Below are 26,687 nucleotides of genomic sequence, written 5' to 3'. Positions count from 1 at the left end.
AGAATGCCAGACCTTTTCCAACCAAATGTAAACAAGAGTAAGCAAATTCTGCTTTTCAAGGAACTTGACAACTCCTTGTACTTCACACCTGCTTCAGAACCGACTGTTTTAATAGCCTGGGCAGCAACATTTTGAAATTAACTTATTCTGTATTATGCTAAATCTTAGCTCGCTTATTTCTTCACATAGTACTGTACCAGAATAACAAGTTGTACTTAATTAGAGGCCTATCATAAATTGTAAGAATTATGTGATATGTGTTGGGGCATCAACATTTGGAAGTAATATAACAGAAGTTTGTTTTCCAAACATTACTGTTTCTATTCAGTGAAATTACATTTATTTTCCTGTGTACTACAATCAATAACTGGAAAACTTCATTTTCTACTATATCCAGCGTAATAATGCTGGAACATTTTGATTCCTAATCAATTTTAATTGCCAAAAAGGAGCTCAATACAGAGCAATCAGCTTCCAACCAAGCTATCCCACAATGTTTATAAACAGCTGGTGAAAATGAAAATGGAATCTGGGTCCTACTCAGGTATAAGTTTGTAATCAGAATCTATCTTATTAATAGATAGATACCAAAAAGCTAACACTCATGGCAGGAAAATAATAAAAACCAGTTAATTCTGTTTTCCAAAAAAATTTAGGGCAATTCAATAGAGTGATTACTTTATATATGCTCACCATTTCCATCTCTGTTATTTGTAGTTCATTATGACATGGATTATTTTTTAAGGGAAATTCAAAGGTAACCACTAGAGAAAAGCGCTAATTTCTGGATACGTTTATGATCCCAAGCAAAAGATTGCCAAAGGCTACAAGCAAAAATACTGCTGTCTGCCTTCACAGAATGCCAAGTGCAGAATTTGTTTTCCTGCCATGAGCCATCAATCTGCTTTAAAATGTATTTTCTATCAAAAGTATTTCAATGGTCATGATGGAACATACATGTGGGTGTATATATACAGTATAAAATTAAGTACAGAGAAACACTTTTTCTGAAGAAATGTCATAACAGTAAAGTCTGAATTTTCTTTTGATTGGGAGCTTTCAGTTTCTGCTAAAACATTTCAAATATGCTAGATAACAATATAGCTTCAAAAGGATAACATGTAGGAGGAAAAAGAGGTCCTACAGGTAAACAGATCTTTTTGCTTAGTGTGTATTTCCCACTCCTCTGTGATATCTTTGGTGGGGTAGTTACTGTATTCAATTTCCTAAAGCAATACTATTTACAAAGACCCCCAAGAGGGAGAGGAATGACCAAGATTACATTAGGCTTTGTGTTTGATATATGGGAAGTTACTCAAAGCTGCAAGGAAGAACAAGAAGTAGAAGTGGCTTTGTTGTTGTTGCACTTGTTACATTGCCAAAATTTGAGTTTACTGAGGACTACAGTTTAGTTTGCAGACTAAAGCAATGTCTTATTTGATCTAAAATAGGATCATACTCTCATCAGTTCAAAAGAAAATACAAGTAATTTTTATATAATTATGAAAATGCAAAGAGATTTTAACTTTGCAAATACTGCTTTCTATTTCAAGTTTTCAACTGATAAGGTTTTCTTTGTAGCAATTGATTAAGAACTTTTGTAACAGTAGAAATTAAGGCTATTGAAATCAATCACTCCTTGGTTAAAGATGCTTTAAGTTCAAGTATACTTATATTGTAGTAACTTCCAATTTAATACACTTTAAAATATCCAATTGACATTATGTTACAGAAACTAGTCGGGGAAAGACGTAACTGTGTAAAATTCTGAAGTAAATCTTGCTATCTTCTGGACAGGTTTTATGTAATAATTTCTTGGCAACTCAAAAACCACCTCCCAAACCAACAGATGAAACAATCCTGGCAAGCATGTAACAGAAATTATAATTATTTAAAAAAATAGGAAAAGGAGAAGAAAAAGAGAAATGACAATCTTATTTGGAATATTTTGTTCCCTATCTTTCTCTTCAGTCCACATTCTTCTCACGTGATAAGGGTATCATAGAGATAGCTGAATTATGAAGATAGACCACTTAACCCTACTTTTAACATTAAGAGGCATCTCCAGAAAGAAGTTAATTTTTATTTTGGAATATTATGAGTTTTCTTATGGACTGCCTGTGTCTTTCCATTGATTAGGGAATGCTGAAGTGAGTATGGTCCTAACTTTGGTGAGGCGTGTAACATAAGGTTAAATTAAATTGTATCCCACTCCAAAATATTGATATAGTAATTCAGAATGAAGCCACACTGAGGAATCTGGGAAGCATGGCAAAAATACTTGCATCTAAAGAAAAGGTTCAAAGCATTATATGGTTTAAGAGAAAGGTGAGTAAGAGTGTACATGCTAAAGACACATGGTAGAATAACACAGGAAACAAGACAGCAGAATCTTTTGTTCTTCCTATCAATAACAGGAACAAGGAAATATTCTGTGAAATTGTAGAATAATAAACTCAAAACCCATGAACAGGAAAAAATCACTCAGTCTGTAACCACAATCCTAATAATTAGAGTTAGGAGTGGCAAAGAGTTCTTGTAAGCATGAGTCACATTAATTCAAGTAAATAATAAAATCACTGAATGCTCTGGTCTGTAAATATAAATCCTGCCTTCTACATTTTTTTACAACTCTCCAGGCTTTAATGTCTCCTAATTTTATTAAAAACTCATCTTGCTTATGTAAAGTTTAATCATTCAAAATATTGTCTAGACTCAACCCCTAGTGATGATTTTAATTTTTTTAAACTGAATTGCTCATACACTACTATTTTCTATTTTAGAAACTTTCTGACCTTTCAGAAACCTCCCCTGTAATGAGAAACTGACACTGTTTAACTTCTTTTTCCTTTGTTAGATTATTTTCTAGGTCATGAAGCTTCGTGTTAAACGTTACTGATAAGCACCACTGCTAGAGCTAAATGAGATATGAATAAGAATATAAGAACATAAGAAAGGTCACCCTGGTTCAAACCAGTCACCTAGTTCTCTCACAGTGGCAAGTACCTGTTGCTTAGTAAGGAGTTCAAGAGTGGGATAATTGTGGCCCTGGTATTTCTTGTTGGAAGGAAACTGTGTGTTTATTCCTGGGGATTTGTTTGGCCGTTGTTTTCCAATTCCCATTACAATTTTGAGCAGCCAGCAAGTCTTGAAGGTGCTTTGATAGTAGTTGACTGGGATTGACTTCTTTCTCTGTAGCTTGTAGTCCAGAGAATATTAAAAGAATTTTAGTTACGTAGTTCCGTTGAAATACATTTGGGCCTCTTCCTCTTTCCTCTCTCCCACAGCCTACAAATCATTATAAACATACTTCCATTCATATAACTGAAAAATAAATATGATTTTAGGAGTAGTGTCCCATATTAATATCAGCTAAGTTATGATACACTTATTTACATATAAAGATAGCAAAATTTAATCTACCATAATTTATTATATGGGAGAAAGAAAACACATTTGTTCAAAAGAAAAATAAGAAACAGAGATGTTTACTAGTATTTCTTGTAGATCTACCACCATTGATAATCCAAAGTATTCAATCTTATCTAAAGATTGTATATACCAGAATAAATAAAGAGATGATATGACAAGCAGTTTCATTCATCCTTAAATTTGGTGATCAGCCTATAGTAGTCAAGGGTGCATAGTGCCCTTATGCACCGTGTTTTGTAACTAGTAATTAGTCCAAATTAATTAACACATAGGCTTTGATGTAGAAGAGAGATACGTTTTTATCTTACACTACTTGCATATTGATATCTGCTTTTTAATGCCACTAAGGTTGTATATAAGGACTCTCCCAAAGGAACACAACATGCACATTGGGACATCATCATTTCTCTTAGCAATTTGAGATGTCTGTGCCTGTAGGGCCAGAAAATCAAATAGTGTCCTTTGATTAACAAATGTGTCATCCTTGAGGTTTCAAAGAGATTTAGCTGAAGAGTGAGAACTTTAATATGCAACTGGTATTTGCATCTATATGGGACAACAGTTTATAGTGCATTACAGATCCTGAGCTTGCTTACTTGATTGCTTTAGAAGGTACTTGTTGCCTTAACATGGCCATGGTTATTTTCACCCCTGCTTTGACATGGAGGAGTAGGATAAGGATTGCTGTTGCAGGGTTAGTGGGACAGAATATGATGATGCAAGGTGATGCAAACTGATTCAGAACAAACCCAGATTTATTGCCTGACCTAATAGATGGACTGTCATAGTTGTTGTACAAGGCAATAGGGAAGTAAAAACTTCTAGCTCATGTGGTTTCCTCAGATACAGAATGCTGCACTGATGAAGTAGCCTCTCTTTCTTTGCCTCTCTCAAACAAGTAGTTAAAAAAAGAAGGTAAAACTGGACATAGAAAATAGAAGAAATAGATTAAGGAAATTTTAAATTTGTTCAAGAGGAGAAATAAGTCAAGAACATAGAATATCATAGCTAAAATGTTTTAAAATTATTTTACTGAATCTCAATAAGGGACATTGGCTGTACTTCTCAGTGATTCCTCTTTTCACAGTAAAAGTTAAAAGTGAAACATAAATAAGCAGAAGCAAAAATGAAAAGTTTAATTATGCACTGTTTCCTACTCTATCTCAATATTCATATTAATATCAAGAACAGTAAGTCTATAAATTTATCTGGATCTCTGAAATAATGTTTGATGCTTGCTTTGATAGACACTTAGAAGCTCTAGGATTCAGAGAAGGAAAAATTAAGAGACATTTATGAGACAAGAGGCACAGGGAAAAGTAGAATTTTGTTGATGCCCAAGTGTGATCCTGGTTTCCCACTCATGCAGAGAATATGCTTAGGACATATCCATATTTACCTCAGCTTGGAGCTACACCACATTCTCAGTGTTCATCTTGTCAAGGTGCTAAGCTGTTTTTTGTAAACTGCAAGGATCTGTGGGAGCAACAACTATTGAAAAAGCAGGAGGAGAATCAGGCTGGAAGAAGGCCCAAAGAGGAATACCTCAACACTACGATTTGCAGCCCATCTTGTTTCATGTTTTCATTAATGCTTTTGGCATCCACAACTGATTGCTGATAATGCCAAGTTTGGAGTCGCCATCCATATAGAGGAAGACTGTATTGAAAGGACATGGTGATACTGAGGACTCAGGTAATTTTAATATAATGAAAAGGAAGATATACAATAGCAATACAATAATCAGCTAGCTATAGGTTCATTCCTTGGAATCCATCGAAAAGAGTAGGACTTGCCTATGTTATTGGATTTCAGGGTGAGCATTGTGATACGTCCTGGGATGTAGCCATTGAAAACAAATACCATTCACTTGTGCTTCAGGCCGTATTTTTGTGCTGAGGAAGTCTTGCTGCCAGCCTAGAAAGCTCAGCAAAACTTCATTTGTGTGTGTCTTGGTTGGCTCTGTTCAAGAAGGATTAATTAATCCTTCTTTTCGAGTGTATTTTTACCCTTTTAAAGGGTAAAAAACAACAGAAGAAGAAACCGAGTAAAAGGACAAAACACAAGAATAAATATGTTATGAACTTTCTGATTAAGTTTATACAGAAATTATAGGAATATGCTTAACCAGCAGAAATTATTTGAGATAAGGTTTTCAAGACAATGTGTGGCAAATGTATGCAGGAAATATGCAATGGGGTGCCTGAAGTCCCAGGAGATTGGGTTTAGTGACCAGGGCAGTCCTCACAGTCTCATCTTGTATCTCTCTTCATAGCACCATCATGTATCTCTCTTCAGTATTGCCTGCATTTCTATGGGGTTTCTTTTCACATTATAAGATCAGAGTACAGTCCCTAAAACTTGATGATGTCCTGAACCAAGATTAAACTAGTGAGAGTCTTTCAGAACAATTACCTCTGATTTTAGCATCACCTCACTTCAGCACTGCAGCGAGAAATGGCTTATCAAAAGGTCCAAAAAGGAAATTCAAGGAAAACTGTAACTGTGCACCCAGGGGCCAAGTGATAGGATTGAATTCTTAGTCCCAGGAACAAAGTTTCCAGCAGCTCCCAAAAGCGGATGCATGCCTGTGTCATCATATCAAACGGAGTCAACAAGGTGGTACAACAGTTAAAATTTAGAAAGGTTTCCCAAAGTGTGTTTTTACTATGTGGATTCTCATTTTCATGTAGAAAATGAAACTAATACTTCTTCTCTGCAACTGTTCAGCTTTTTTTTTTTTTTTTTCTGTATTTCCAATAGTGAGGCTTTGTAGGAAACAGCAGTTTAAAGTACATTAGTCTGACAAAGCCTGGATCCACTGCCTAATTTTTTTGTGCAGCTTCATGAGAGTAACATTCTCATAATTTCCTTTATTGTTTTCACTTTAAAGTTATCATGTTTTGATTCTTAATAGTATCCTTGAAAATTCACTAATAATATTTCTAATCAAGGCTTCCAGAGGCCAAAAAATTTGTCATAGCAGAGTGATGTAGTTAGTTATAAAATATAGCAGTGTCAAATTATTTTGCATATTTGGATAACATCCCTCTTTCTGTTTGTTTACTCACTCATTTACTGACCACAGTCGGTTAGTTTATGGCTGCTATTTTGGTAATGTGGAAGTGCGTGCTATGTATACTCTGCACTTTCTGGCCTTTGGAACTTCAGTGAGATAAGCAGCAATCCAGTTCAGATTCCCTTAATTCAGAGTGGAGTGCCCTTCGACTACAAAGAATCTCTGTCACTTTTTACACCAGTAGTGACAAACTGACTGTCTCTTCTCATTCTGTTCCACTACTGCCCAGTGGACTGCAAAACAAGTACAGCATTCCTTCTAAATTGATATTTGAAATAACACCTGCAAACATCTCCAAATTGATTGTAACTTTTAGTGAAGATTTGTGTAATAATATATTTACTGTTTTTAATAACCCAAACTGGAGGAAAATTGTAGCAGACACAGGGCCGGCTACGGCTCCGTGGAGGGATGTCTAGAGATAGGTATTTGCTGAGTCATAGGAATTGAACCAGGAGTCCTCACTCTGGTCCTCCTGCTTATCTCTCTGTGACCCCATAGGCTACTTTCCCTAACCCTTACAATTGGTCAGTTTTCAATCCTCCCTAACCCTATAAAAGAGGCTGTCTTGGCTCATTTCTATGGAAGAGCAGCTTCAAGACCCTTCGTGAGACCCTCAGAATAAACCATCGTGGAACCCTTGGCCGCCTTCTCCTCTCTCTTTTCGTCTGCCTCCCGGAAGCCACAGCCAGCCACAGCCCCTACGAGCAAGCTAAGAGCTGAAATCATAAAAGAGCTGATTTTCACTAAGAGCGAGCAAGCTAAGAGCTGAAATCATAAAAGAGCTGATTTTCACTAAGAGCTGACAATCACTAAGCTTGCTAGGGGCCACGGCTGAGCTGCAGTTTGGCCTAGGGCACCCCAGCCTCCAGCGGGCTGAGGTATCCGGCCTTGAGACTGCTTGCCTGGGGCACTTACCCTACGAGGGATCAGCTATGTGGCTAAGAAGCTAGCCCCCATGGCTTCATTTTATTTTACAGAAAATTAGTTCTCTTTTATTTTTCCCTCAAAAATTGAAATTTTAGCTATTGCTTTTGCTTTGGTGCAGAATAAAATAAAATCAGAGCCATGTTAAAATCTTCTGAGTCATGATCAGGGCATTCACCTGAAATACATGAAATTCAAGCTTATGTCTTTGCACTAAACTAGGCAGATTCTTGGTGTTGTCCATTCTGAAGTTACTCCTTCCTCTGTGACTTTAGCCTGGAATACCATTCTGAACATGTGAAGACTTCCAAAGGAAAGATTCATAAAAATATATATGTTCTACTTAAATGTTTGGATTTTAGTAAACTGGAATCAACTAACAAAAATCCCCACAACGATACATCTAATGCATCATTCTAAAATAGCAACAGGTTTTAAAGAACAAGTCAACAACAAATAGTATTGCCTGGCATTGATGTCTTTTTGTACTGATAAAATTGCCATAATCAATACCTTAAGCCATAAATTGTGTTGGCAGGTTTTTTTTTTTTGCATTGTAATTAATTTAGTTATTTGACTCTTTGATTTATGTCATTTAAGTTCAAAGGAATTGCTAATTATTACAAGATTATTGCTGCTCCTCAGCCAAGGTTCACTTTTCCCTTTATCACAATTTAGATAAAGAAAACACATATGAAATGTTGCACTCACAAAATCTCAACTGCCTTGAGATTTAGAAATATTTTAGAGGAAAATTCCTTTATGTGCAATGAAAGAGGGGAGGCTTAGGTTGGGTATTTTGGCATTGGGAAGCATCCAAAAGGTCAGAATATCTTTAAACTATCGGCAGATCCAAGATGCTTAAGGAAGTCCTGTCCTCACAGGTTACTGAGTGCCCTCAAGCCCAGGTAGACCACCTTCTGCTGGAATTAGCTTTGGATTGCAAGGAGGAAAGTTTATTCGTGTGGCTGGTTTTCCACACACTGGTTAAACTGCCCACGTTCCCCCCCATGGCCTAGCAGCTGAAACAAGCATGAATCACTGCAGGGCAGTGGCTGCTGCCAGATGAGCAAACCTCAGCCCGTAATTCATGGAGGGCAGGGACAGCAGGACGCACTTTGGCGAGGCTGGCAGGTGTCACAGGTGATTTGAACAATCCATCTATGTGCCTGCCGAAACAGGAGCCCTGGGGATGGTGTAGTAAATCTGGAGCAGCTTTAGGTGAAATCAGCTGAACTGTTTCATGTCAACATGCACACATTTAGCTAGGCAGGGGAGGCACGAATGATGGATTTCACAAAAACATTGTATATGGAGAATCAAAAAAAGGAAAGATTCCCTCTCTGTAGATCAGCCAAAAATTTAGACCAAGAAACATCAGAGCCTACTTATAAACATAAGAAACAAGTGTAAAATTATCATGCTAGCAATTGAAATTATCTACTTAGCTGCCTTTGTTATTTAAGAGTCTTCCTAGTTTTCCTAAGAAATTAATCTGTTTTGCTTTTCCTCTCAAGTTAAGCGACAGGAAGTTGAATACCTGTACACAGAAACAATGCCAAGGTGCACCTTTACTTTCCTTTTCCCCCCACTGGATCTCTGAAATCTGTGGTTATCATTTCTGTCCCAGTCTTCCCCCAGCTTTTTTAGCATAAAACAAAATGATGATTTTTAAAGATCAGCAAATACAATCTGATTATGGCTAGAGAAATCACTTGTGTCTTGTGTCTAGTGTAAACATTTTTACTGGTCAGGCTGACGTGAGTACCCAGAAGGGGTATATGTGGTGAAAAATGACAAAGCTGAATTGGAAGGAATAGAGAGAGAATCATATCTTAAGTATTGGGCTGAAACATCGTACACAAATTGCATTCTGAGTGTTCCTTAGGTCTCACTAGCAGGGATTCTTGGTGAGTATTGACAGAAGGTGTGCATGAAAAGGAAAGACAGCAGAAACAAGGAGAACAAAGAACAGAGAAATACGAGCAGCATGCCAATAACATGGGAATGAGGCGAGTACAAGACAGAAAGTGTGGAAGATGCAGACTGTGACAAGTGGAAATCTCTGTGGCCATCTTTGACTAATAGCAAGCCTAGAAGAGTCCCAATAAACAATAGAAGAATTTTCCTTGAAATTGGAACTGAAATAAAGAGTACCTTTAATGCACATGGCATTTTATAAAAATATGTGGAGTTTTTTCCAGAACGCAGAGGATAAATAGTATCAGGTGTCTGGTGATATGTAAGAACTCCTTTTTCTGTCCCATTCCCTTTTCACTGTGCATGGCACTGAGAGCTCACACAGATATAATCCCTTATGGGGGGACTCTCCTTAGTGAAGGTCCTAGGCTGTGTCAGTTTGTCATTTGTACTCTCCTACTCCTACTAGATTAGCTTCTAATCTAATATAAATGTGGGTGTTCATTAAAAACAGTAATAGCAAGAACAGCACGCCAAAAAATCTCACAATCTGCCTAAAATATCTTCCAATTTCAAAAATATTTGAGGCTAAAAATGAAGGTTCTGGTAAGAATCCCCTTCACTTGCTATCCTTAAAGTGAGTCTTGTCTTGAAATGAGTTGTGAAGAATTCAGCTAATTTCCTCTTCCACCCTACTTCCCAGCCAAATCTATTTCCAACTACCTGTCTGATTAATTCATTCTCACCCCAGTCTTCATCTTATTCACCTTAACTGGTAGTAATGTGTGTGGGCTGAATTAATATATTTTCTAATGTAATTACAGAGGTTCATGTTTACAATGTTGTAACACAGTGCTCTGCAACATCACTTAGTCCAGCAGTATTTGTCCAACTCCTTGCAGCATAAACTTGCACAGCAGCACTCATTTCACTTGGAGAGTGGTTGGCAAAATGTCAGCTGTTGAATCAAGGAAATTCACTATAAATTTGTGTCGTTCTACATTCATCTGCATTAATTTTCACCAAATTGTGCAGTTTTATTGATACAATGCCATTCACAATTATGACTGTTCTATTTAACTTTATATACAGTTGGCATTATGGAATAAAATTATATACTGGAACTCAAATCCATATGGAATTATATACTGGAACTCAAATTCCATTAAAATCTTAACCTGCTTACGCATTTAATAGACATTCATATTAAAAAAGTGCATTTTCTTGAGGAAAGACAGGAGTGATAATAAGTGATTTATGATAGTTTATGTCGCATCAGGAGATTTTTCACACTTCACTTGCCAAATATTTGCTATTTATTAATTTATTTTTCCTTTAATGAGATTTTTCAGTTTGACAGGGATGTGTTTCTTAATTTCATATCACCTTAAATAGATTTTTGGCAAATGCTAATATTAAAAGTTAGTTGTAGCTTCTACATCTAAATTAGCATAACTGAAAAAGTGTGTGTGCTTTCTGGAGAAAACTGATACAATTTTAGGGATTTTTTAAACTGAAATTGTCTTTTACCTCAGCTTTGAAAAAATTGCCAAGAAGTAATCTTTACAGGACACAGGTCGTGTGAAGGGTATATAAGATACTTGTATAACAATTATACTGAGATACTCATAATTCTTTTCTTTAAGCCATTATGTACACAATATTTCCAGAAATTACAATGCTGGAGTTCAGTCAATTGCCAAAAAAAAAAAAAAAAAAAAAAAAAAAAAAGAAGGCTCAGGACACAACACCATTATTTTTTCAGTAAGTAGAAATTTTCCTTGTGCAATCTTTCTGGAAGTCGGAAAGTATCAGCTGTTGTGTGATACGATATCTTTATTGTAAGCATAATACTCAACCAATGCTTTTTGTTACTGATACAGACCCAGGTTACTGGAAACTGTGTAAGGTTTTCCATAAAGAGCACACAAGAAGATGGACTCTGATAATAAATACATATATGCAAATGTATTCTTGTACAGGTACATATTTTGTACATGAGCTCATGTATACTCAGTGGATTCTTGGTTTATTGTACATGTATTGGTGTACCTATAGGAAATTCATGATAGACAGTCCCCTCCTCTGTCCTCTCTATGTCCTGCTGAAATATTAATGAATCACGAAACAATTCCCTGATATCTACAGTCATTTGATACCCTGCCAACATTAAAAAATTCCATAAGCAGTCACAAGTACACTTTGAACTGTTAACTTCTTGTTGTTAAAAGAAATACAGTGTTGGCCTTTAAACAGTGTTTTAAACCTTGTTTTTAGAAGATGGTACTGACAACTTTTTTTCCCTAAAACTGGTTTCCTCCACCAGCAAACTCAGAATTGGCATGTAACTTTGGTTCCTGTTGTCATGGGCAGAACATTGCCTACAGGCAATCAGAGGCGTGATCTCAACTGCTGCTCCTCCAAGCCTTTGCTTATCTCTAGAAAAGATCTGCTGGAGAAGGCTTTCCCATTTTTCTAGCTCTGCTGCAGGTATTCTTGATCCATGACACATTTAATAATAACCGTCTGGACAACATGGCTAGCTTCAGTACTATCAATAGAGATATTTTTTTTCTAATCAGTCAGCATTTTTTGGACCTAGATTTGGGAAGAATCATGAATATAAGATGGAATACTGGCAGCACTGGTGCCCTTTCATTAACTGCAGCTGAAATGCTTTATTGTGGTATGAAATAACCAGGGCACGAGATCTTTCTCCTTTTTAATGCCTTTATTACAACTGATCAGCTCAGAATGGGGGGTTTGGCCGTTCCGCGGGTTCCGGCCACCACTCCCAACAGTGACACCGAAGACGAGGAACATGCAACGCCACCACCTAGGGGCAAAGCCAGTAGTCCGATCCTCACAAGGGCAGTGGAGGTATGCCGAGGATTCTCCGCTCAACCTGTAGGACCAGGGGGTCCTGGGTCCGACTGACTTCGTTAGTAGTCAGGGCGAGGAGTGATCGAGGTTCTCAGCGTCTCTGCCGGCTTCGGACCTTGGCCCTGCTGTCCAGACACCACCCTGACCTCTCAATTCTGCTTTGGCTCGTCTCTTTTGGGGTATTTTCCAGGATTTGGTGTGGTTCTTGTCCCAGCGCAGTCTGGGTTTTGAGTTAAATTTGCATGTCTCCTGAGATGCAAATTCTCCCTCCCTCCCCACCGTCCGGGGGTCCTTATCATCTTCTTGGCAGCAGGCAAGGGTGGTACTGAAAAAAAGAATTCTCCACAACAGAGGGTTAAACGTCGATACTCAACGATACTCAACAGGTGATTACAACATTTAACTAACAAAAGAACTCTTGGCCAGCGATCAGTTCCCAGCTTAACTTTAAACTCTGCAGCTCCTTCTCTTAAAAAAACGGGTAACTCTTTTTTTACTCAACATGGTATGAGCATACTTGGAATAAGTTGTGACAGTAAAAACACTGCTGACACTTTGTCTCTGCTGAAGTTTGTCGTTCTCCTAATAGCAGCAAACAGGATTCATGTTCATGGCTAGGAACTAACACTCTCCACGGGGCTCAGCAACGGGTTACACAGATGATCAGCAGCTACCTACTTCCTGCTACAGTTTTCTCTCTCGAGTGGCAATCCACAAAAATGTTACTTAGGCATTGGCTACAGCCACCTGTAGAACAGTCACAGAACAACATTTGGGTGCCTAAGTCATGCTCTAAAAAAGATAAAAAAATGTAGAAAGAATTTGTTGTTAGACACTGAAGAATTCTTCAGGTCTTTGTCTACAACATTTGCTGAATGTGAAGGAGATATTTTGCTGTCTGTCATGCTTCCTAAAAAGAGTAGCCAATTCTGTCTTCAGATTTGCTCCCTCTTAACTTCCCACATAATTTCCTTTCACTTAAATAATGAAGAAGGAAGGAAAGTCTCAAGATGTTTCATTGTTTGAAGTCAGTTGGTCCAGTCTGGGGCCTGCACTTGCTTTGAGGTAATAATGACAATAACTTCCCATGGAAATTTATAGATTTTATTAACTAGCTAATTTATTTATGGAGTGTCTCTGCAGGACAGATGACCATGAAAAAGTGTGTAGGTTTTCTCCTTAGTGATTGAAATAATAAAAATAATTTCCCTGTCTTCCAGTAATTTTAAAGAAGTTAAAGGAGTCCTGTTCATTTTTTACCTCTGATAAAACCAGCTGTTTTGTTAGGGAAGCAAAAAGGTAGTGTTTTTCCACAGAAAGTCACAGAAGGAGCAGACTGCACACAGATAGTTTTGGAGCACACAAGAGCGGAGAGGAGCTGCTGCTGCTGTTGCTGAGGTGTGTGGAAGGGCGCCCTCAGCTCTGCCCGTCGGGAACAGGATGCTTTGCTGTCCTTTTACTGCAAGGTGATGACTATCACGGGTCCGTCTGCCTGCAGCACCATGGTCCCGTGATATCATGGACCACGCAGGATAGCAGGCAAATGTTATCAGCAAGAAAACGGGCTTTAGGGGTCGAGTAGAACCTCCTGAAAGGTCTCACGGTGTAAGCATAAAAAAAAAAAAAAAAAAACCCACACAAAAAACCCCAAACCAGACAGCGTTTTAGTAGTTTTTAATACAGCGCATCTTAACAAGCAGCTGGAAGCAGACCTAAGCGGAAAGTCGAATGTTGCACGCTGCTGTCCTTTCCCCGAGCACCGTGGGAAGAGGTGCTCTCTGGTGGACAGAAGGAAAAGCTGGTCTGAGGAGCGCGCTGCTGCGCCCTCGGTGAGCTAGGTCGAGCTCAGAAGGGGACTCGAGGCTGAGAAGCGGAAAAGCGTGCGTTTCCTCTGTGACAACCTGCCGGGACAGTGAGGCTGAGGGAGGGAGGCTGATACAAAAGCATCCAAAGCGCCCGAACGGAGACCTGTGGATGTCCCGCGCACCCGGCTCGGGTGCGGGCGCGGACCCCGGGCTCCCCTAGGACATGCCCGCGGGAGCGTCCCAGCCCCGGCTCCGAGCGCCAGCAGCTCCGGGCCGCTGCTGTTCGCCGCCCAGCTGCCCAGGGCCGCACGGACACAGCCCAGAGCCTGCGGCCGGCCCCGCCGACCCCCGGGCGCTCTGTCAGTCAGGGCATCGCCGTCCCCGCACGGCAGCCTCTGCGGGAGCGGCGGGAGGCTCCGCCTCCGCCCGATCGGGAACAGCCTGATAAAGGCAGGTGCGGGCGAGCAGCGGGACCCCAGCTCGAAGCATCTGCTTGAGCGCGGAGCCCCTGACCCGTCCTTTGCCACCCCGCGCCAGGCGACGCCCGGAGCAGCCGGTGCGGACGGGACAGGACGGGACAGGAGGGGACCCTGCCGCCGCCGGCCGCGCGCGCCGCTGTCCCGCCGTTCCTGAGCCGTCGGGCGCGTCTCTGCGAAGGGACAAGGACCTCGCCCCCAAGGACCTCCGAAGAGGCGGGATCTCTCCGGGAAGGGGAAGCAGGATTTTGTTGTGTGGATTGAAGATGAGGCAGATATCTGGAGTGGCGCTCCTCCTGGGGCTGATGGCTCTCCCAGCGGCGCTGGGACAGAGAAGCTCGGAAAGCCCTAAAAATAGCAACGAAAGCTTTGCCATCGTCTCTTTCAAATGGGATCACGTCAAGGAGCCGTATGTCATTGTACTCTGGATACTTGTGGCCAGCTTGGCCAAAATCGGTGAGTCTGGAGTTACATATTAATACATGTCCTCTCCCTTTCCCTCCCCCCTTGCCCTTCTCCCACCCAACGTAAATGAAGAAAGCTTATCATAGGTCCGCTGACCCGTTTTCAGGGGGTTTACTGTACTCTGTCCTGATTTCATAATACTGCCCTACACGGTGCTTAGCAGTGTGATTTTCACCAGCCTCGAGGGGTTACCTGGTTCGTTTTCACCGCCCACGACAATGGCTTCTGCATCTGACTCCTTGTGAACCCTTTCATTCCTTGAGACCTTGCATTCCTCTTGCTCCCAGGAAAAACTTTTTTGCAAAAGTGAAACAGAAATCGGGCCTTACTGCTTACACAATATCTATTGCACTCCATGATATGCTTTTCTCCTGCCGATGGTTGTTAGCTATATCAGCTGATAATATATTAAAAAAAACCCGCTGCAAACAGCACATATGAATTTAGCGTTCTCAGCTTTGAAGTGCATTGCTAGATCAGTGAAAGAGCATCGTTTATAGAGAAAGGTGACACATATTATCAGACCATCTGATGTAGCTGAAAAAAAGACGAGCTTTAGAGCACCCAGAATTTTCTTCAAGAAATTGGAACAAGTGAAAAGTCAGGACTTAGCCTAACTTCGGTGTAGTTTAAATGAATCTATATGAATGCTCCAACTCTTGTGTTCTGAACTTATTGACTTTTTCCTAAAGCGATCTTGTATCAATAATGCAGTTTGCTGAACGAGAAAAGTCACTGTTTAATTAGAATGTATTTTACTTGATTGATGCTATTACTTTCAGACCTTTTGTCTTTGGATCTAAAAACACACCTCCAGTTTGGCTAACACTGTAAATGCCATTTTCATTTAATATAATCAGTCTCATCTCAGAAGGTCAGCTGAAAATCCTACTGAAGACTTTTCTGAACTTGTACTGTTAATACTAATTTGGTATACCAGAATCACATTCCATAGATTTTTCATGCCACAGAGAAAGATGTAAAAAGGTATACTTAGGTATATTCTGTCTAGCACATAAGAAAAGCATAGTGAGACCTGGATGGAAAATGCTGTCTCCAAACCCCAGAAAAGTATTTTAAAAAGGAGTAGTAAGTTACAAGTTGGGGTGTACATAATTTTCCAGCAGTATTTGCATCTTGGTTTTTACTTGGTTAACCATAGATATATAACTAAATACCTTTATCTGAACCTGTTTGACTACATTATGCAAATAGCTTGTCTTCAGACAATTGCTGCATCACCAAGATTACATAACAGACAATTATGTTTTAATTGACTTTTATTGATGAGTTATAGCAATTAGAAAGCTGGGGAAACCATATATAGGAAACAACGGACAACACTGAGTACCTATAAAATTGTGCTGAACAAAGTAATAAACAGGCTGCTTGTTTGAACCTTCTTTTTGAGATAGTCTTCTAAGTGAGTATACTTATTAAGGCCTTGTGCTGTTTGGGCTTTGCTGTTCTGTACATGTGGCCCAGTTGTACAGTGTAATATTAGCGGTGCACAACCATACCAGTTTGTGTCTAAAGCCACTGAACCCAAACACAGGACAGTTAGATTGTGCTATACTTAAATTGCAAAGGCCTGGATTGAGATTAGTTGAGATTAATATGAGCCATTTTACCATGAAGTCCTTGATATAAACTCTTGATAAAGCACTTACTGTCAAGAGCCGAGTGGTGCTGATTCTGTTTTTAAATTCTTTGTACTTCTTTCACAGCTACACAGAGCATGTCACTTATTAGTAGATCATACCTACCATCAGCTCCATCACTTTTCTTCTCCAAACCTCTCAAGCTTTGTATGTTTCTCTCTTCACATTTGTATTTTTCATCCTATACTTCTCTGGACATAGTTTTTGAAGAAGCAATGGATAACTGCTGTATGCCCCTGAGAGCCTATGAATGTCTCTGCTTTCCCAGAGACATTCCCATCCCAGAGACCAGTCACAAATAACACACAGAAAAACAAGAATGTACACTCACTGTTCAACACATTCTTAATGAAGAAATCATGAAGGTGTTCATGTAAGTCTGTGAGAAAAGGAACTGAAAAAAATAGCTTTTCAGCCTTCTGTCTGCCTTGGTGTGTCAAGGGTTCTGGAAAGTAGGTCAGAAATCTACGAGAAGATTTTGAATTGCAAAAGTCCTGTGCTGCATCAAAGAAAGTTTACATATTCAAAAAAGCAGACAAGAAAGAAAATATAGAACATCTGTCCTTGGTTTCTTTAGTACCTGAAGCAGGTCAGTTGTAGTGGAGTGAAAGTGCTGGTTTTGCCGTGGGTTTTTCAGCAGGGAAGGAGCTGTTCTTACACATGCAAACTCACTTTTCCATGGCTACAGGGATTGGGAGTTATTTTACTGATGGATGATAGACAACTGGGTCAGCAGAAAGTGTTCTAGGAATTGCAGTTGGTACCTGGGGATAAAGGTATATGAGAATTGGAATAGCATTAGTGGTTTAGTGTTGATTTGAATTTTTGTTTTTTTCAGAGTTTTTTTTTAGATTGGTTTTGTTTCATTTGTGTGGAATTTCAGGGTTTTGTAAAAAACAAGTTTCAGTTCATGATGTTATATGACTGAGAGAAGCACTTTTTATTAGGAGATTTTTGCAGATTTTCTGGGGCTTGATGTTCATGTTGTGTACAAGGTATTCTGCAACATAAACTATTGCATGTTAAATCTCATAAGTATCCCAAATACATGAGGAAGTGCCTAGTGTTTTGGGCTTTTGGAGAAGGAAACTGCTTTTTTAGTTTTAGCTTGGTCTAGTTACTGGTCAACTCTAAATATTGCTACAAATGAAACTGGAAAAAGAGTCTTCATACAATTGGCTTTCATGCATTATAGAAAATAAAAAATTTGTGCCTTCCATGAAACTTCTGATGCATCTTTGTCTACTGTTTAACATATTCTAATTTATTTGATTTGACCCACTTCATCTGAGATATTCCTACTCATCATTCTTCCACTTCACATGAAACATTCTTAAGGTTCATAATGTTCTGCTTTGGCTAATGATCTTTATTTCCTCTTGGTAGGCTGTCTTATCACTACAGAGGAATATCCTTGTGGGATAGGGCCAATAAACTACTTAAATTTGTAAATCTAAGCCAGAATATCATTTTATCTACATGAAGAAGGTACATGAGGTACAGCTGAGGACCCTCTTAGTGGACTTCAGGAGTTCCACGTCCTGGTATCTCAGTGCTCCAGATGAAATAAGCAATACCACTGAAAAAGAATAACCTCTAAATGCACACATGTGTGCATTTATAGCTACAGACAGTACAGACATTTCCTGCTGTAGGTAGAGGATATACCATTTTTAAACAACACGCTTACACAATGTATTTCTGGTTTAAGATGAAAGACACTTGTATGCTGACCAGACTCTCACGTTCTTTCTGAGCTCACTTGGCCATGTGCTCTTCTTCTTCTTGATATGCCTGTCACGCATAACATCTTGGAAATAAACTTTAAATAAATAGATGCACAGAAGACACAACCAATATTTCAGCAGGAAAGTCTCTACAGAAAGATGTAGGAACAGGTGGAAGATCAGAAAACTTTGGAAACAAGTAGAAGAAGGGAAAGAATAATGAGCTCAGAAGCTAAAAAATGGCTAAGAGAAGAATTTTTTTAATACTGAACAGTATATACAATTTTGCGACAGTATTTCTCAGGCCATGTCAATGAAAAACAAAAAAAAAACCAAGTATGCTTTCTGCTTGAGGGATATCTAGTACATGTTTCCATACTTGTTCAGAATCTAGGAAACAGAGAGAGATTGTATTAATATCTTCATTGGAGGTTATACTGGGGAAATTGTGAAATTTCTTCTTGCAGTTTAAATCCCTTTCTGAGCTCTAATATTTTTATAACATTTTTTCAACATTTTTACAGAAGAATAGGTAATTGTCCTAAAGTAAAAAAAAAAAGCCATTCAAAGCAGCCTTTCTGTCTGTCTGGCCCCCTGGGTTTGCTCAGTGTATTCAGATAAGCAACTGGAAGAAATAGTGGGAGAGTAAGTGACTATGAACAGGAATGAGGAAGGATACACAGCCTTTTCATTATCTGAGTCAAACCTCTTGCCAACTGTTTTTGTTGGTATAGGTTATGCTGAGTCTAAGAATGTCACAAAAGCTTTTTTCCTCCCTTAATTTCTGTGTAGTTGCATACAAATTCTAAAGGCTTTTATATAAGAAATTAAAAAGTGGGAGTGAAATTTGAATCCAGGGCAGCTGATAAATCTGTCTTCAGGAATGCCACAATGCTTTGGAGGAGGGGGAAGAAATGATTCAATAACAGTGAGCAAACACACAGGAGAAGGCTGGTGAAGGTACTGTGTCAGATGGACTTGTTGTTGAGTCCATCAGCTCTTGAGACCCCGGGAGGACACGAGATTCAGAGCACAATGCATCTCTGAGCTCAGAGATATGGGTCCCCACAAACAGTCTGGTTTCTGCATGCCTGGGCTCCTTCACATTGTCTCAAACTACCCTGAGAAAGGAGCTCTTTAGAATATTTTGTTAACACAAACAATTGCTGTGGAGAATTTTAAGCATGTTAGGGATGGGCTAGGGAAGGAACTGTGAAAGGCAGGTCTAACCACCCATCTAATTTAGACTCCTGGGGCAATATTTTCTTTGAAGAAATCAATAACCCTCCTTCCAAAGCAAACTGTCATAACAAAAGCCCATTTGACTCCAAAGTTTCTCCTCCTGGCACTCTAGCTACTGAAAAGTGTCAGTTATGTAGAGAAAGTGATTTAGGGTATTGTTTTAATAAAACAAAAAATGTGAGACTAGCTCTTCTATTGTCAATTCTTCAGTAAATGACATAGTTAGAAAAATGTTGAAGGGTGCTTAGCAGAACTTTACTGCGTGTATTTAACTGAAAATGGAGTCAGAGATTCAAAGGTGATGATATCACCAGATCCTGCAAAGTTTAAAACCTCCTCATGATTGTAGATCTTGTTAAAAGTTGCCTTCATTAGCAAGTGATAATATGGAAAAAGTCTTTACATTGTGACTTAAGAAGTCTGGAGTTGGCTATCTTCTCCCATATCCTGACAAAGATAAAAAGGGGAAGATGCTTCTTTTACCTTTATTGTGAAGTTAGTAGAAGCTGAAACAGGTTAGCACACTTAGAACAGAGGCATATGCATTTTCTCCCTGGATAGTCATAGAAACAGTATAAAATTGTGCTGGCAACTTACATATCTGCAGTGTCTTCATTTTTGTGTGATGCTGTATTTACTTTTCCAGCGTGCTCTTTAAAATACCTGTGAGCTAGGAATGTTAAGTACTGTAAAATCTCTTATCTTTTAAGGAATTACCTTCTGTATCTAACATTTTATAAGTTTTGGGCATCTGAAAAGAATATTTCCAAAATTGAATAATTGCATTTCCAATACTAGGAACAACTGTGTGAGCCATATTTTTATTAAATCTATCATCTGTAAGTGACTAACTATTCCCACATTTTAATTCCATATTACTCTTGTGCCTTACTCGTAATTTTCCTGTACTTCCTGTCTCCCTGTAACACACATCTATCTTCTTCCCCCTCCCCCTCCAAGTCTTGCAAGTCTCAAGTCTTAATTATTTAGAGCAGGGAAGAAGATATCGGGATAGTATAATTTGACAAGATTCAGATTACATGCCCTGGCAAATAGCAAATGTACAATGGCAACTTGTGCGAATTACATAAGAAAACAATGGCATTTTGAGAATGGCCCTGAATTGAATACAGTTCAGGCATGCATACCTAAGGAAGGATCTCTGCCATCAATTACTTTCAGGCACCTGTGTGCAAAGTGCTCAGCGTTCTCTGCAGAACAATGGAATCCTTTTAATACTGTAGTCTTAGGATTGTTGAAACCATTGATTTACTGTCTTCAGAGCTCAAGCCACTTATTACCAAAAGCCATCTAGGAACCCCAGAAGTGGCTGTAAATCTCTTATGTGGCAGCAGATCACAGCCCCACAAGGAATAAGACCAAGCAGCAAATCCTTCTAGGTGTACAGAAGGAGGTGTACACTTGGTCTTCAAGTGAAAGGCTCTGAGGTCCCCCTTCGTTTTTTGTGGACATTTGTGTGTTAGAGATGCTTAATATGGAAGCTGGTACTGGAAATCCTGAGTTATTACTTCGTTTGACATGTACGACCAGAAGCCTGTCAAAGATCAGTAGTTTTACCACAAGTTTGCTTTAAGAAATGTTTGGAATCCAACTAAAAGAGTTCCCACCCCTATTTACCAGAGTTTTAATTGCTCTGAATTAACGGGCTAGTTAGTTCTGTATTGTATGGCAGGCTCTATTCCAAGATAAAACATTGAGTCCAAAGTCATAGAAGAATATTTCTTATCTGAGTATTCTTTTTCCTTTCAGGAAAATGTCTCTGATTTTTCTCTTCTCTCAGCAGCAGTGAAGTTAGACTAATGGCCTGAAGAACTAGAGTCTTTATTTGTTATTTGGTTTGTTGACAAGCGGCAATCATTTGAAACTAGAGACCATTAAAACAGTCTTGGTAAACCACAGAGCATGGTGGATTGGCTGTGTTGCAATACTTTGTTTCCTTTTGTAAAGCAATTTGCAGCGTATTTACCCCTGTGGAAGGAGAGACTTGATACCCAATTGGCTGCTATGTAAAGCACTGTAAAGTCATAAATACTGAAACTACAGGCTGACAAGGAAGAGCTGACCAAGACGGAATGCAAGACATCAAGTGGAAACACTTTTAATTAAGGCACGAATATTTAATGTTCATTCATGGAAGAAGAAAACTGGAAGGTGTTCTGAAAGGCCTGCACACTAAAGAGATGTTTTAAGTACTTGGATCTGGAGAGTTTTCTCCTTCCATTAATGAAAATAGAAGCAGTAATTCTGGATTCATTAAAATGTGTCTAGGACAGAATTCTGCTTTTATCTATTAAAAAAAAAAAAAGCCTTGGTTTTTGCCGAAGCCAAATGTAAAATAGCAGTAGTCACACACCAGGGAAGAAAATCTCAGTATAGATTGTAGCTTGATTTTCAAAAGCATGTACTTATGACTACTTTTGCTTCAATTATAATTTTTTAAAAATGGGGGGGGTGGGAAAGTTTGAACTAGTATCTTTATGGATTCAGCTAGTTTCATCAGTTAAGCTTTGAGAAAAATATTAAATATTAAGAAACCAGTAAAGGTCTTGAGGCAGTGAGATTTCACAATGAAAATCTCCCAGGTGCAAATAGATTGTAAACTGATAGAGAGCCTAGCTAGCTCCTTTATTAAAATTAATATGGTATCATTCGTTTGGTGATATAATAATATTCCAGGGACTAGGTGATACCAGTTATGATAAGATAGCTTTATGTTAATGTTATGTTATTGATACATTAACAGTTGTACTGAAGGTAAAGTTGTTATGTGATCATACATAAAACTAAATATAGATATAGTTAGGAGAAATTACCATTCTACTCCAGTGAAATACCAAACTGGTGAATATCTAGATGTAAATTTTCAGACTTTGGCAGCTTAGATATATGCTTAAAAAATTCAGTTAATAAATGCTACTTAGTGGTTTAAGTGGTTAAAATATTAATTCCAGAATGACTGAAGCAGTCTTTGAATGCTTCCTCTTCTGTCTGTGCACAGTCTAGAGTTTGAAGTGCTCTAAGACCTGGTTTGAATTAAATGTCCAGATTTTCTGTAGAAATAATTCCGGCTCTAAACTATTCCATCCTATTTAGTTCTGGGAATGAATTGGGGACAGTAGTGAACTGGGGAAAACCGTTTGATACTGGGTCTCCTACAGAGTTCACAGAATCATAAAATAATAGTGTCACAGGCTTGTTGAGGTTGGAAGGTTCCACATCTGGTCCTATGCTCCAGCTCACCCAGGGTGACCTACAGCTCATTGCCACCATCGTGTCCAGACAACTTTTGATTATTTTCAAGGATGGAGACTCCACAACCCTTCAGGGCAGCCTGTGCCAGTGTTTGGCCACCCTCACACCTCTGCCAAGCTGCTCTGCAGCCGGGTGGCCCCGACATATACTGGTGTGGGGGGGTGTTCCTCATCAGTTGCAGCGGCACTTCTCTTTGCCAAACTTTATACAAGGTTCCTGTCAGCTCATTTCTCCGGCCTGTCAAGGTCCCTCTGGATAGCAGCCACCCCAAATTTGTGTCATCAGCCAAATGGTTAAGGGTACTCACTGCCCCATCATTCAGACCATTAATGAAGATGTTAAACAGGACTGCACTCAGTTCTAGTTACCAGCCTCCGACTATACTTAGCACCTCTGATCACCACCCTCAAGGTCCGTCCATTCATCCAGTTTTCAATCCAGCCCACAGCGGCCCATCCAGCCCCTACAGCAACAGCCTGAGGCTGCTCTGGGAGGCAGCATCAAAGGCCTTATTGACGGCTCATTAGAAACTCGTCAGGCACTGCTCTCCCCTCATCTTCCATGTGCATCACTTTATTGTTATCAGGTCAGTCAAACACTTTCATGTAGTGAACCATGCTGACTCCTCCTGAGAAATTTCTTGTCCCTTGTGAGTCTGTTTACCGAATTAGTTGCTCTGTCAGATCTGCAGAACCTTGGATTAGCAGTGGTCATACACGGGATCTTTATTTGCATCTTGGTCAAAGAAGGCAACATTTCTGTATGCAGTTGGTACACTTTGGTTAGCTGGTACAAAATTGCACACTACAGAGAAGTGAAGAATACAAGGTGTTCATATAGTGGCCACATGATCATGCCATCATGAATTAAATAAAGGAATGACAAAGTACCAGCATAGTTTATCTCTCCTCTAAGCTAGGTGCTCTCTGATCAGAGTGGCTTCAATTTTCTGTTATGAATGGCTTTCACTCACCCTTTGCCTTCTGTTACCTGAAACAGTGTGAGTTTCATCTCTTTATTTTAGCCAAAGCTTTCTCCAGGATGAACTGATATTCCAATGAGAATTATTATTATTACTTGATGGGAACATGCAGTGAGATCTGTTAACTGGTAGTATCAAGCTCAAGCAGCAACTAAATGAGTCAGGAAGAACATGTGTAAACTCAGAGGTGGTGTTTGTAGTGTACCCTGTTTCCTACAAATCCTTCTCCTGCACGCAAGCTGTATGCCAGAAAAGCACACCTCTGTGGCTCTCAGTACTATGCGGCTATTACTTCTGCATCTTCCAGTTGCAGCACTGGCACTTTGCAACCTCGTCTCAGCTTGTCCATTTTTAATGGGCTTTTCTCAAGAAGACTTTGTCCTTCTAAAAAAAGAACCCTAAATTATGGCCATAATGGTCTTCTATTCCTTCCCAAAATTATACTCATTTAGCTAACTTCATTTCACTTCACAAAGGACTGTGAAAACTCTGACTCTGGATAGGAGGACATTTCAACTATTGACCTGGTATTTTGTCAAGAAACACTATTGAATTGTAGATAAAGATATTTTGAACTCAGTTACTTGGTCAGATCAATGCTGTGGATGATCATTACTGGAGGATAGTGTATTTTTTTTTCTAAGTAGAACTACTGCTTAAGTGCTGTGTTAATTCTCATGCCTCTCCATTGTTTCACTTGCTAGCATAGGAGCCATGTAGAAAAGAAAGCACAAATAACTTTAGGTAAAAAAGTATTTGAAGTTGCATGCACAATCTTTCTGGTGTAATGAACTGAGAAAGATAGTCTCCATCCAAAAGAATGAGCACTTTTAAACTGAGCAGTGGCCTGAGCAAGAATGAAAAAGTATGATAAAAGGTATGAGATGAAGGGCAGAATGGAAGCTACAGATGAGGGTGCTATTACGTAAGCATAAAATCATTGGAATTAGATTGTGAAAGAACAAGAAAAACTGCAGAAAGAATCTCCATATTTACATTCAAAGCCTAACAAATACATAAATGTATTAATTAATTTCTCAATTTCTGTTGCTTTGTCATCACAAAGATAAGCATTTGACGGTCATTAAAGGTTTTCTGTTAACATTTTTTCTATTCATTGAAAGGATTTTGTCATGAACTACTGCCTGACAGATTCTATAAAGACTTCTGTTAATCATAATGTCTTAACATGAGTTAGCAATGTAAGATTTTTTGGACTTTGCTCTATAGAGCTTCGAGAGGATTGCTTTTGCTCTTGGGCAATCTGTCCTCAGGAGGATTCATCCAGTAGCTCTCCATGTTATCCTGTGCAGTACAGTGTATCTGCTGTACAGACAACATTTCTTAGAGAAGATGAATAGGCATCAAATCACTGAGCATCAATTTTTTCAGCTCACTGTCATGCTAAGTATTCTTTCAAATGAGGGAGCCATGTTTCTACCTGGTCCCAGAAATTCTGTAAATTTTCTGGGATATTTGAAGCTGGATCTGCCAATTGCTACATGGAGCAAAGTCTTATGGTTCAAGGCAAGAATAAAAGTTAGGTTAGAGGCTCACTCAGGCCAGATAACTAAGTGGCTGTGAAGCATCTTTAACAGACACTGAAACTTGTACTGGTGAAAACTTACACTACTTATGCAGTAGAAATGCCTGGAAAAGGAAAGCGGGTTTTGTTACTTTCTCTGTGACAAAACTTAGGAAAAAAGTCAACAATCCTCCAAAATTTTTGTTAAAAATGAAGAACCATAAGTTCAGAAAATTCAATTTTTTTTTTCCCAGTATGATAGATACGTCACTGAAGTTAGTGACAGATTAAATTTTGTAATTCACCTTCCCCCTCCTCTGCTCAAGTTAATTAAATCAATTTTCAGACATTCTCTGATCTTAGGGTGAGGTTATTACAATTTACATGAGCTTAAAAAAAAGGACTGTCACATTTACCGTGGACTTAAGGAGAGCAGCAACTCCTTAGTACACAATACATTAATCTTATTTGAACCTTTTGTTCCCTATCCTTTCAGTAAGCAGAAGAATATGTTGTTTTCATGTCTTGAATACTTGTACTGAAGAAAATGGTAATTAAGGGATAAGCTAAATATTTTTTTGAACCAAAATTATTACTTTTGAGCACTCAATAAGGCATCTTAATTCTTTAGCCTTTCTTACAGCACAGTTGACCTTACTAAAAACCATAATTTTTAAGGCATGTTCACTTGAATAATGCTGTTTGGTGTTTGAAAGTATGAGGATGTAAAAACAGCAGGAGGAAGTATGAAGTTTCCTTCTGTTTATTGTGATTTAAGAGTAAAGATTAAAAGCAGTCCAAGATAAACCTGCCACTGCAAGTGGAAATTCAGCTTGTATGTGGGTACTAAAGTGCTTGTGTCAGAAAAGACCCATGCAAATGTAAAGGAAAATGGTCCTACATTTTCCTCTTGCAACTTGGTCTAGCATGTGTTGTTGCATTTTGGAGGATCCCAAATGTGTCGAAAGTCAGGAGAATCTTGTTGATAGGCCATCATGTGATAAATGCTTTCTGATTATAGGGAGATGAAGAAGTACTACTGCCAGTGGTAGGGCTTCTGCTGTAGTGCCTAAAACACAGAATCCTGGATCCAGCCAGGACAGGGTTAATTTTTGCAGCAGCCAGGAGGGGCATGGCAAGGAGGTGATTCTGTACCCCTTAAGTCATTTTCTGGGGAGGGTGAGAGGGTTCCCATGCTGGGTTGTGTTGTGAGGCAGAGTGGGGCCAGGGTATTGACAGGGGTTTTCTCTGAGGGGTGGACAATAATGTGTGAATCAGTCACTGTTTTTC

General features: G+C 39.0%; 1 protein-coding gene across 1 annotated transcript in view; it reads left to right on the top strand.

The window, feature by feature from the left end:
- The first annotated feature begins 14,443 nt into the window (after positions 1–14,443).
- The window catches only part of SLC9A3 (solute carrier family 9 member A3), a 49,612-nt gene continuing 37,368 nt past the window's right edge, over positions 14,444–26,687 (top strand). Inside the window, exon 1 of the mRNA XM_059850762.1 lies at positions 14,444–14,978. Coding sequence (XP_059706745.1) covers positions 14,789–14,978 — 190 coding nt within the window. The 5' untranslated portion in view covers positions 14,444–14,788. The remainder of the gene's footprint in view (positions 14,979–26,687) is intronic.

Source organism: Haemorhous mexicanus, chromosome 1 (genome assembly GCF_027477595.1).
Source record: "Haemorhous mexicanus isolate bHaeMex1 chromosome 1, bHaeMex1.pri, whole genome shotgun sequence".
NCBI classification, from domain to species: Eukaryota; Metazoa; Chordata; class Aves; order Passeriformes; family Fringillidae; genus Haemorhous; species Haemorhous mexicanus.
Note: the sequence above shows the minus strand (reverse complement) of the source record. Positions and strands in the feature narration are given on the sequence as shown.